This window comes from Sebastes fasciatus, chromosome 18, assembly GCF_043250625.1.
Source record: "Sebastes fasciatus isolate fSebFas1 chromosome 18, fSebFas1.pri, whole genome shotgun sequence".
Taxonomy (NCBI): domain Eukaryota; kingdom Metazoa; phylum Chordata; class Actinopteri; order Perciformes; family Sebastidae; genus Sebastes; species Sebastes fasciatus.
In genome coordinates this window covers 22,748,312-22,760,028 of record NC_133812.1, presented here as the reverse complement: position 1 = coordinate 22,760,028, position 11,717 = coordinate 22,748,312, and the positions used below count along the sequence as shown (strand labels likewise).

Below are 11,717 nucleotides of genomic sequence, written 5' to 3'. Positions count from 1 at the left end.
TTTAAAGCATAACATGAAGATAAGTGCAAAAAAGAAAAGAAGAGAAGGATAGAACGTGTATCAATGCGTCAGCACACAGCAGACAACAGAGCATCACAAGACATAACAAGTATTTCAGCAATCTGTTGTTTGCAGTTACAGAGAACTAAAATGTCAGGTCACTGTCCGATGGTGACAAAGTTGAACATGTGAGGCCCTGAGATTGTCTAAAGGTACAACTGCAGATATGAAAATTGCCATTACACTCCCGACCCTGGAACAGTCTTCCACTGAGCATTAGATCAGCAGACTCTGTCACAACTTTTAAATCCAGTCTTAAAACTCTCAACTTTTATAGAATGGCTTTTCCAATCAGCTGAATTATAGTCTTTTGTATGCTTGTGTGCTGATGTGTATATATGTGCATATGTAACTGTATGAATATGTATATGCTTGTTATGCTTTATTTTCCCATTCTATTGTTTTTTATTTAATTATTTATGTTTCAGTGTATTCTGTTGTATATGATGTGAATTTCCTTGGAAAGCACTTTGTGCTTTGTGCTTGAAAAGTGCTCTAAAAATAAAATAATTATTATTATTATTTACTACACACATTTCTAGTAGATATAGAGATAGAAATAGCTAACTAAAAATAGAACTATTATGTAAGGTTATAATTAGAGAAGAAAGGATGCAAAAGAAGGGTGAGGAAGGCAAATCAGAATCAGGTATATTTCGCCAAGAATATATATATATATATATATATATATACAGGGATTTTGACTCATACGATACATACGATAATACTTTATCGTCAGACAGGTCTGAAATTTGTTTTGCATCACAGCAGCTCCATTTGCAACATCACAGAAAGGACAAAGGCCAGAAACAAGGATACATACATTTAAACATTACAATCACAGAAGACGATATTCAGGGCCCTTCAACGTACATTTGATCTGGGATTAGGCTCCATATTTGTGCTTCAGTCTAACTTTATTAAATCGTGGAACCCTGTATCTCCGATTTGATGGTAACAATTCATATTCACTGTTCAAAACATGGTTGGGGTCAGAGACAATGGTGTTGGCCAGCCTTAAAGGTAACTTGTTTGTAGAGGCAGTTATCCCTCTTCCATGCCATATATGGAGCAGTGCCTGTGAAAGTAGTGCAAAAATTATAATCTAAAAATGTGCATTAAAGACTGTAAATTATAATCTAAAAATGTGCATTAAATACTGTAAGAATTATAGTCTATGAGAGCAGCAGTGGATATTTGGTGTTACAGGGTTATTGACCACCTTGTATGACTGATTAAGTGTGTATAAATATGGAGATAATGGAGAAAAGTAGCATAAGAGTCGCACCAATGAGCTGAAATGCCATTAGTTTAAAAATGTTTGCTTTTTGTATTGAAGCAACTTCCACTGTAATTACATGGCCCTTTCTCAATCGTGCCTGTAAGGATCTAACTGCCCTGGACTGCAAGGTCACAGTTGTGATGGATGGAAATGTTCTGTGTGAAGGAAATGTCTCCATTGTACTGTTTTTGTGAATTTATTGACACTGATCTGAAGGCCAGATAACAAAAAATCTTGTTTATTGTTGCATTATTCCTACATTTATACCGACAGTTCTCGCTTTTGTTCTGAAAACCAACTAGACAAACTTCCGGTCTGATCTCGGGTTTCTTACGTCTAGCTTGATGTCTCGTGACGTCACTAGACTACGGTCCGAGTCAGCGCGAGCTCACTTGGCCTGCAGGGACCCGGATAAGTGATTTCAAAATAAAAGCAAAGCTGTCATGATAATAAAGAGGGGAGGATATTATATTATATTATATTATATTATATTATATTATATTATATTATATTATATTATATTATATTATATTATATTATATTATATTATATTTTATTATATTATATTCAAATAAATCATATTCGAATATATGATATGATATGATATTATATTATATTATATTATATTATATTATATTATATTATTTTATTTTATATTATATTATATTATATTATATTATATTATATTATATTATATCATATAATTCAGGAATACGTCACTCACTGTTTTCTTTTTTAGTGTTTAGTAATATGGTAATAAATCATATTAATACATTGTGTATCTTGCCATAGTATTCCCATATTAAAAAAAATACAAACCCATCATTTCCACAAATTCTTAACTTAAAAAAAAAAATACAAAAAATGATATCTAAGACTAAATTGAGCTGCTGCGCCCCTTTTATACCCCGTTCCTCCCACTGTCTGAGTAATATGTTCAGTTTGTCTTTGTTTGAATTCTACCTGGCCCATATTTTCTGTGTGGTCATATGATTAAAAACATGAATTCATGCATATGCACCATATAGGTACAAAACTGAAATAAAGAATGTCTTAAAACTACATTTTGTCACAGAGACCGTCTTCAAGACAAGGCCCTAAGATCAAGTACCTCATCATGCCACTTGCCACTAAATCAGGAATATCATGCAGATGTTTTTTTTTAGTTTGCTTTTAGTCTTGAAGCAGTTTCCATACTGTTATTGCATGGCTCTTTCTCAATTGTTGGTACATGACACACCAGCATGTATGCAATAATCTAAGGACTGCATGGTCACAGTTGTGATGGACTGAAATGTCTCTATTGTACGTGTTTGAATGTATTGACACTGCTCTGCAGGCCTGAAAACAAAAGCTATTTCTATGTTGTAGTTGGATGTGGGCTCTCTGCCCCAGTCATTTCTGGAGGACTAGAAAAGGTAACTTGTTTGTAGAGGCATGCATCCCTCTTCCATGCCATATATGGAGCAGTGCCCGTGAAAGTAGTGCATTGTGTCACGATGAAGTCAGATGAGCTCTAAATGGTGCCTTCCAGGGTTATCGGATATTTCAGAACATATGAAACAACCCATGGCAGTTATGCAAAAAAATTTTGTTGACACCTTATTGTTGCCCCACTTTAGCAGAAAGTCACTTATTTGAACATTTCATAACCTTCATTAATGATGTTTAATGTTTGTGTGACATGAATGTCATATAGGGAAAACAAGACACATACTGGACCATAAATCACTGCACATTCTGTATTCTTCACTTGTATCACCATATCTGAATTACTGTGTGGAAGTTTGGGGTTTAACACTTATAAAAGCAACTTACAACCATTATGCATACTAAAAAAGAGAGCAATCAGGATAGTAAATAAAGTGGGCTATAGGGAACAAACGAACACACTGTTTTTAAAGTCACATGCATTGAAATTCATGGATTTGGTCAAATTTAAAACCGCAATAATTATGTTCAAAGCAAGATATGTTTTGTGACAGGGAGGGGGGTTATATTATAAACAAAAGCATTGTGTTCGTACAACAAAGAAGAGCATGTGTATTTCAGTCTGTGGGGTGGATTTGTGGAATGGGTTAGGTGATGGGTTGAAGCGGAGCACAAATATAAATCACTTTAAAAAGCTATACAAAAAAATATATTTTTGGGAGGTATATGGTTGAGGAAGAGTTGTGCATTAAAGACTGTAAATTATAATCTAAAAATGTGCATTAAAGACTGTAAATTATAATCTAACAATGTGCATTAAAGACTGTAAATAATCATTTAAAAATTTGTATTTAAATGATGATGTGCTTTGTGTATTGTAATGTATTATACGTAATGTATTGTTTGTCTTTTTTCTTATCTGGACCTTGAGTCTGCAATAAAATTTGAATTGACTTGAAATTATCAACTGTGGAAGCACTGGTATAGTTCTTTATTTGTAAGGCATTGTATGTATATATATTTTTAATATTTATATTTTTAATATCTTTGACTTTTTATAGTGCTTTCTGTATTGTAATGTATTATATGTAATGTATTGTTTTTTCTTTTTTTCTGGACCTTGAGTCTGCAATAAAGTTTGAATTGAATTGAAATGATCAACCCCCTTCTGCTCCCACTAGATAAAACTGGTCTGATTTGGTGCACCCGGATATTAGAAATTTCCGAGCAGGCAGTGAACGCATCAACATTATACCCACCGGTGCAGATTCATCAGGAAGTCGTCTCGTCATTTTATTAGAATTAAGAGGAATTAAAAGGTAAATATGTACACTTTAATGTTACATTTAAATTGTTTTTGTTGTTGACTTTTATGACATTGTTTTGCCACCACATATTACATCTGTTTATCAGTCTAAAAGTCCCTCAGCAGAGCATTTGTTGAACATTAGAAGCTAAAGATGCCGGTGAACTCATATCTGCTGCTAATTTAATACTTTCTATTGTACCTGAAGTTCTGTAAGACATGTTTGAGTCGTGCATATTAACCCGCATGTAAGAATGACTCCACATCTCTAAATATGAATGCATTGCAATAGGATTTGTGCTCTTTGATGGCTAGCTGGGAGTGCTAATCCACCCATTTCCGCATTCATGATAGTCCGCCCTGCTTCATGTCGTAGCTTGTTCCGTATAATCTCAATGCTGCAGCCAATTCTCTTATTAAATGCTTTGATTATGCTTGTGTTTTTATGCATATTTGATATACAAAAAAAAGCATTTGTCTTGATTTATTAGCAATAATAGTTGTTTCTTGTAAAAAAAAAAAAAAATCCTAGTACCAAACTCCATTCACTAATCTGGCAAATTTGAATTGCCTTGCTGATAATCAAATATAATCATGTTAGAAAATAAAAGTTAAGATTTTTTTCTGACTAAATACCCTCTTGTTGAAAATTCGGCATATAATTTATCACCAAGCAGCACTTAATTTCATTATTTCATTATTATTATTGAGACCTTTATTTATAAGAATGCACTGTTTTCCTTGATGCAATACAACATTAAAATGACACAATTTTGAATGAAGTTTGGCTTGGTGGTTTCTCCCTGCAAGAGAGTGCCCATCCCACACAGTGCATTTGATGTTTTTAAGAAAATTAGTAGATTTATTTCAAACTAGAGTTTTTATGTATATCTGATATATAAAAAATGCATTTGTATTGATTTATTGGCCATAGCAGCTGTTTTCTTGTAAAAAAGAGAATCCTAGTCCCAAACCCCATTCACTAATCTGGCAAATTTGAATTGCTTTGCTGATAATCAAATATAATCATGGTAGAAAATAAAAGTTAAGATTTGTTTCTGACTTAATACCCTCTTATTGAAAATGCGGCATATAATTAATAACCAATTTTAATCACCAATTAATTTAAATTTTCCTGCTTCTCAATTGTCAAGATGTGCTGCATTTCTCAGTGTTATATTATTGTAAATTAAATATCTTCTTCCACAGTTTCCTGACATTTTGTAGTCCAAACAATTAATCTGTTAATAGAAAAAAAAATAATAATCAAGATACTACTGTATATATTGTTAAGAAAAAGTCCTAAAGCCACCATTACTCGTAGTTACATATAAATAAAACCCAATATTTACACTAATTCAATAAGTAAATCAAATAAAGTCATGGTAGAAAATAAAAGTTAAATTTTTTTCTGACTTAATACCCTCTTGTTGAAAATTCGGCATGCAATTTATCACCAAGCAGCACTTAATTTCATTATTTCATTATTATTATTGAGACATTTATTTATAAGAAGGTACTGTTTCCTTGAGGCAACACAACATTAAAATGACACAATTTTTGAATGGAGTTTGGCTTGGTGGTCTCTCCCTGCAAGAGAGTGGCATGTATCAGGGATAATTGCTCCCATCCCACACAATGCATTTGATGCTTTTAAGAAAATGAGCAGATTTGTTTTAAGCTAAGAAGTCTAATTGTGTTAATATGTCTCTTGATTTTGTTTTCCCTTCTAGCAACAATGAATGTCGAGCATGAAGTAGGTTTGTTGAAGGAGGAGATTAAGCGACTCGGGAGTGAAAGTGAGTCCGTGCTATGATTCTGTATAGGAGGATTGTGTTTTTTAAGTACTTTGGCATAGCTGAACAATTTCTGAAGCCCTGTTCATGCCACGAATTGGACCATAAACATGCAATCATGTGATGTTGATCAGTAGTTCTAGCTCACCGCTCATAATGCTGGAAACATACCAGGTCACGCTGCGCTCACTGTTCACTTGCTTGTTTGTAGTCTCAAAATAACTCTTTAATAACCTTTTTTATTCTTTCTTTGGGGCTAATGCTGTATTCACGTCATATTGGGAATTTCAGACAGCTGTCACTCACTGGTCACGATGTCACTCACTGGTTGAACATAATGAAATTGGTGGCAAAGTTACTGCAAAGCCACCTAGTGCTGAAACGATTAGTCACTTAATGGATTAGTTGATCGGCAGTAAAATAAGCAGCAAAAACGTAATCAATTATTTATTTTCAATTTTCCAGCTTCTCAAATGTCAAGATGTGCTGCATTTCTCAGTGTTATATTATTGTAAATTAAATATCTTCTTCCACAGTTTTCTGACATTTTGTAGTCCAAACAATTAATCTGTTAATAGAAAAAAAATAATCAAGATACTACTGTATATATTGTTAAGAAAAAGCCTTAAAGCCACCATTACTAACAGTTACATTGAAATAAAACCCAATATTAACACTAATTCAATAGGGGTGGGGGCTAAAATTGATTCCCTATGTATCACAATGTCTGTAATGGCCCTATAATTTAATATATTAAGCCAATTAAAAAGGAGTTGAACACTTTATATGTTTGGTTTCACCTGTTAATGAACTACTTGGCTAATTTTGGCCTAATTCCCATTCATCTGGTGTGATTTCAAGGCTAACACTGGGGGAAACTTCTTCGAATAATGCATGAACACTCAGCTCAATATTACCTTTTAGATATTAATCCGTCTTGTTTGGAAATAATTTGTCAATTTGTCTCTTATTCCAGATGCTGATGGTAAATACACCGTGACATTTGGGGTCTTATTTAACGATGATAGGTGTGCCAACATCTTCGAGGCGTTGGTGGGCACCCTGAGGGCCGCCAAGAAGAGGAAGATTGTCACCTACGAGGGCGAGTTGCTTCTACAGGGCGTCCACGATAACGTTGGAATCGTCCTGCTCGTGGATGAGTAAAAAAGTTTGAACCAGATGACCTTCTAGCAACTCGCCGAATCCTCTCAAACACTGAGCTTCTGCAGCGTACCGGCTTTGTAACTGAGCTTCTGTTTTTCAGTTCTTCATGTGCAAGGTTCGGTATTTGAAATACATACATACATACATACAGTACACTTACGGACCCGGCTGGCATGTCTGCATATGATTTCATTTGATTTCACTTTGCCGAACAGTATCACAAAAAGTTATTTTGGGTTTTTCAGGGACTGATTCATAGTTTCAGATGACAAGGAAAAAATGGTGTTTCTCTCTTTCTCAGGCGCTGCAATGTCATTTTGATACACTTTTAAGACTATAAACGCACAAATCAGGAATGTAATAGTTTGTGTAACGCATCCATTTGGGTATTTTTTGTTAATGTTTGGAGAAATTACAGTATTTTACAGTATCTTGATCGTGTCAGGATAAGAGACAAAACTTTGACAAACTTCTTCACATTTTTAATTGGAGCACTCTGATCTTGACAAATAGTTTGTAATGGATACTTGTTTTTAAAGCTGCACTAAACCCTCCCTTTATCAGCCTCAGGTGGCAATGGGAGTTGAGACCTCATTACCTAGATATCATGTAATGTGTTTTCACATTGAATCTAGTGCAGCTTTAAGATGACGGGTAGATTGTGTCACCAAATGGCATCCATTTATTGTTTACATGAGCCGTTTCTCTACTACCTCTTGTGGACTTTGTAAAAAGACCTCATTAGACCAGTGCTTTTGGAAATGTAAGAACAATTCCTTCATAGAAACTACGAAGATAAGTGCATTTCAAGAAAGACTTTTGCACCTTTTTGTACTCGTCGCAATCTGCTACAGTAGTTTTTATTCCATCTTTTTACACGTGGTCAATTTTGTCTGCTAAACAAACTCCAAAACTTGCCTTTCGTAAGAAAACAGTTGATGAGCAAAATGGCGAATGTATTTCTCGTGCAATTTTTATTAGTGTATAATAATTACAGGATGATTGGTGCCAGGTGGAAAAGATGAATTTGTGATGTTTCTCAGGACCAAATCGACACAACCAAAATATGTTTAATAATTGTCCTGTAGTTGAAATTGGGTGTCTTACTTGTGACACAAGACGTGCATTTATAGTTTTATTAGTTTATTTTTTTTAATTTTACCACTCTTTGTTCTGTACTGTACGTCAAATGATACTTGCAGATCAGGCGTGATCATTTCGCTTGGTTTCAGCAAGCAGTCCGAGCTCCGTATGGAGGCCCAAAGTTGTCAAAATTGAAGTAATAAATAAGCATTATGGAATGAATAATAGCATGAATAAATACAGACAACATATGTAATAAAACATGAAATAATATAATAGATATGTTTTTTAAAACTCAGATCAATGTTATGAAATACCTCATCCTGATTTTTTTCACAATAACATTTCAGGTAATTTTTATTTCATTCCAGCTGTTTTTATTTCAAAATGTCCTTTTCATAAAGTCTATTTTTACTTAAAAAAAATTACTTTTTCCAATTAACCATTTTATTTAAAAAGCCCATTGATCATCACAAAGAATTTGGTATGGCGGATACACCTACGTGATTGGCTGTTCACTCCTTCAGACCAAAGCAACAGACAATCACATACCTCGCTCCATCTGTTTGTTGATTCACAAAAACTTTGTGATGAAACGTGGCTTTGATATATATGGGTCAATGTTGGGAAAAGACTATTTTGAAATAAAAAATGTAAATAAAATTTAAAAGAATCAAGAATCAGAATCAATTAACATTTCATAAACTGAGTTTTAAAAAATGTTTTGGATTTTTAACAATTTAATGGTTCAAAATGTCATATTTTGTCAATATTTATTTCATAATATATTGTTTATTTGTTTAATTTTTACCACTTTGGGCCTCCATAGATTTTGGTAAGTGGCTGCAGCTATTCGAATGTGAGAAGAAAGATTTGTCTAGGACCAACAATCTCCAAATATTTAGCCTGAATGTAACATCTACTGTTGTGCTCACCTGCATAATATCATATTACAACGACGAGCTATCAGCCGTGTGAGACCACGCCTCATCTGCAAGTTTTATAAGACACATTCACTGCTGTTGTATAAACCTGGCTAAATCGTTATGCTCAGGTGTTGGCTGTTTCAGTTTGACTTGAATTATGTGCTTTTTTTTCTGAACCCAATAGGAAGTTGTTCTCTAAACAGCGTTGTTGGTATAAATGGATCCAAAATTTATCGAAATGAGGAAAACTGAATGAGCTTAATCGTATGCTAATTATGAATGAAGCTGAAATGTAGCCTAGAAAACAAAGTAATCATCAGAATACAATACAATAGGCTAAGTAAGTCTGAAATGTTATGGAGTGAGGAAGAAACATGCTGCTTGCATCACTGTCATTTTGGATTATCCTGCTGTGTGTTGCACTGGACTGAGCTGAACACAAATGCAAATTACAGCACAAGTTAACACTTAGCAAGAGGAGAAAGTTATGATCAGAGCAGTGCCAATACCTCAAGCCATTTTCTGTGAGCTCGTGGGATGCCTGCATGATGTGTTCATGTGCGTCATTACTGTCTTTTTGTATTGGCAATAACACGTTCCTAAACGAGCTAAGGTTTCTGTTTCTGTGGAATACGCTCCGACGAATAAAATCTTTACACTTGAAGCCTTGAAGCTGCTTTGCTGTGTGTTTTTTCTGACGATACACTGTATTTATTTGTTATAAAATGTGCCACATTGAGACTGGGCACACTACATTGTTGCATGATTGGAATGTGTTGATTTGTAGTGGCCATGAAAAAGCTGATATTGTTTTATTTTTCACGTCATTTGGTTAAAAACTTCTGCTATGAATAGAGTAGATTTTGGTTGTCAAAGTACTGTACTCAGCAGCTTTGGAATCACACTTCATGTAACTGGTTTACTCCTGTTTTTAAGGGCCACTATGGTGCGTTTTAGTGCATGAAGATCGTGGTATCAGCATGCAAACAAGTTGAAATATTATTGCTTAATGTTGTGTTGGATGTAAGCCGAATTGGAGAGCAGCTGCTGTTTTGTAAATCATCTTTAGTATTTTGTTTTAACAGGTTTCAACAGTACCCAATAAGCAAGAAATCTTTAAATTGTAAGATTTATGAATGGAGTCTGGCTCTCTGAGTTCCTCCAGGAAAAAAATATTGCTTTCTTTAGTCTTGTCATACTTTTCATTCACTCTGGTGTTCAAATATTTGGTTTAAATTTAAACACCATTGATTGTTATACTTTGATTTATATGCAACCTGTTTAAAGTACTGATTTGCTGCAAAGCTCAAGTTACCTTAGAGGGATTTTTTTGGGATCAACGCCCAGGCTGGTGAAATATGTGCTGTCATAACAGCTAAATAAGACAGTGATGCCTCCCCACAGGTATGTGATACTGATTTACTTCTTCTCATCAACTTCTTGTATCAAAACTGAGGCTGCTGCTGCATTCAGGTACTGTGGGAATATCTGACACATATTACAGTAGATCATTTGCATTGCAATCAGTGATGGAAAAGAGACCATATTTAAATACAATTGAGGTACTTACACTTGAGTATTTCCATGTTATACAACCTTACACATTTACTCCACTACATTATAGATATATTGTACTTTTTTTTACTCCACTACATTTACTACTGACAGCTGTAGTTACTAGTTACTTTGCAAAATAATATTTTACATACATGACTGTATAAAATATGAAGCATTGTTAAAGACTTACAACAGTATATAAAGCATAGACAGTACTTTTACCTATTTATTTTTCTGCTAATTCTTTCGTATTTTTACTTAATTTTGAATAGAAGTGATATGTGTGTATATACTGTGTTTTGGATGTTTTTATACTGTGTTTTTGGTGTTTTTATACCATTTCATACTGTGTTTTGGGTGTGTGTGTATATATATATATATATATATATATCCTTGTTCCTCTTCCTTCCACAATTGCTTTGTGATATATAATCAAGTAAAACGATTAAATACTTGTTTAAAGTATTATTGAGGTTATTATTAATGTTTAAAGGTCCCATATTGTAAAAAGTGAGATTTTCATGTCTTTTATATTATAAAGCAGGTTTAAGTGATCTATAAATACTGTGAAAGTATCAAAACGCTCAATCCGCAGATAAATACACACAGCCTGTATTCAGAAATTGTGCGTTTGAAACAAGCCGTTAGGATTTCTGTCCATTTGTGATGTCACAAATCTACAATATTTAGACCATTTCACGGTTTTAAACATAATCATTCTAAATGTGTCCCAGTTTTTTTCCTTTTGCAGTGTATGTGAATGACATCAGCTGACAGGAAGTAAACATGGACCCAAGCTGTTTCCTAGCAACGCAATTCCGTTGCCATTCCGTCGAAATGCGCTAAAACGGAGCGTTTCAGACAGAGGGTGAATACAGAAGTAATCAGACAGAAAAAGTATGATAAAAATAATGTGTTGTTTGAACATTAAAGCATGTAAACATGTTCTAGTAGAAACCCCAACTACAAGTATGAACCTTTAAATAAGCATTATATGTCCCCTTTAATACAAGCATTTAAAGCTGTAAAGTCCGAGCTTTCCCACAGGGCGCTTGAACGCAGCATAAATGGTTGACGGGCCGATGCAGGGGGGCGGGGTCTCGTGACGTCAG

The 11,717-nt window shown here is 34.1% G+C and overlaps 1 protein-coding gene across 1 annotated transcript; it reads left to right on the top strand.

The window, feature by feature from the left end:
• The first annotated feature begins 3,956 nt into the window (after positions 1 to 3,956).
• Positions 3,957 to 9,712, top strand: abracl (ABRA C-terminal like). Its single transcript, XM_074615204.1, has 3 exons — positions 3,957 to 4,092; positions 5,813 to 5,878; positions 6,852 to 9,712. Exons 2-3 carry the CDS (start codon positions 5,818 to 5,820, stop codon positions 7,037 to 7,039), a joined length of 249 nt encoding a protein of 82 aa, XP_074471305.1. The 5' UTR covers positions 3,957 to 4,092; positions 5,813 to 5,817; the 3' UTR covers positions 7,040 to 9,712.
• The last annotated feature ends 2,005 nt before the right edge of the window (positions 9,713 to 11,717 follow it).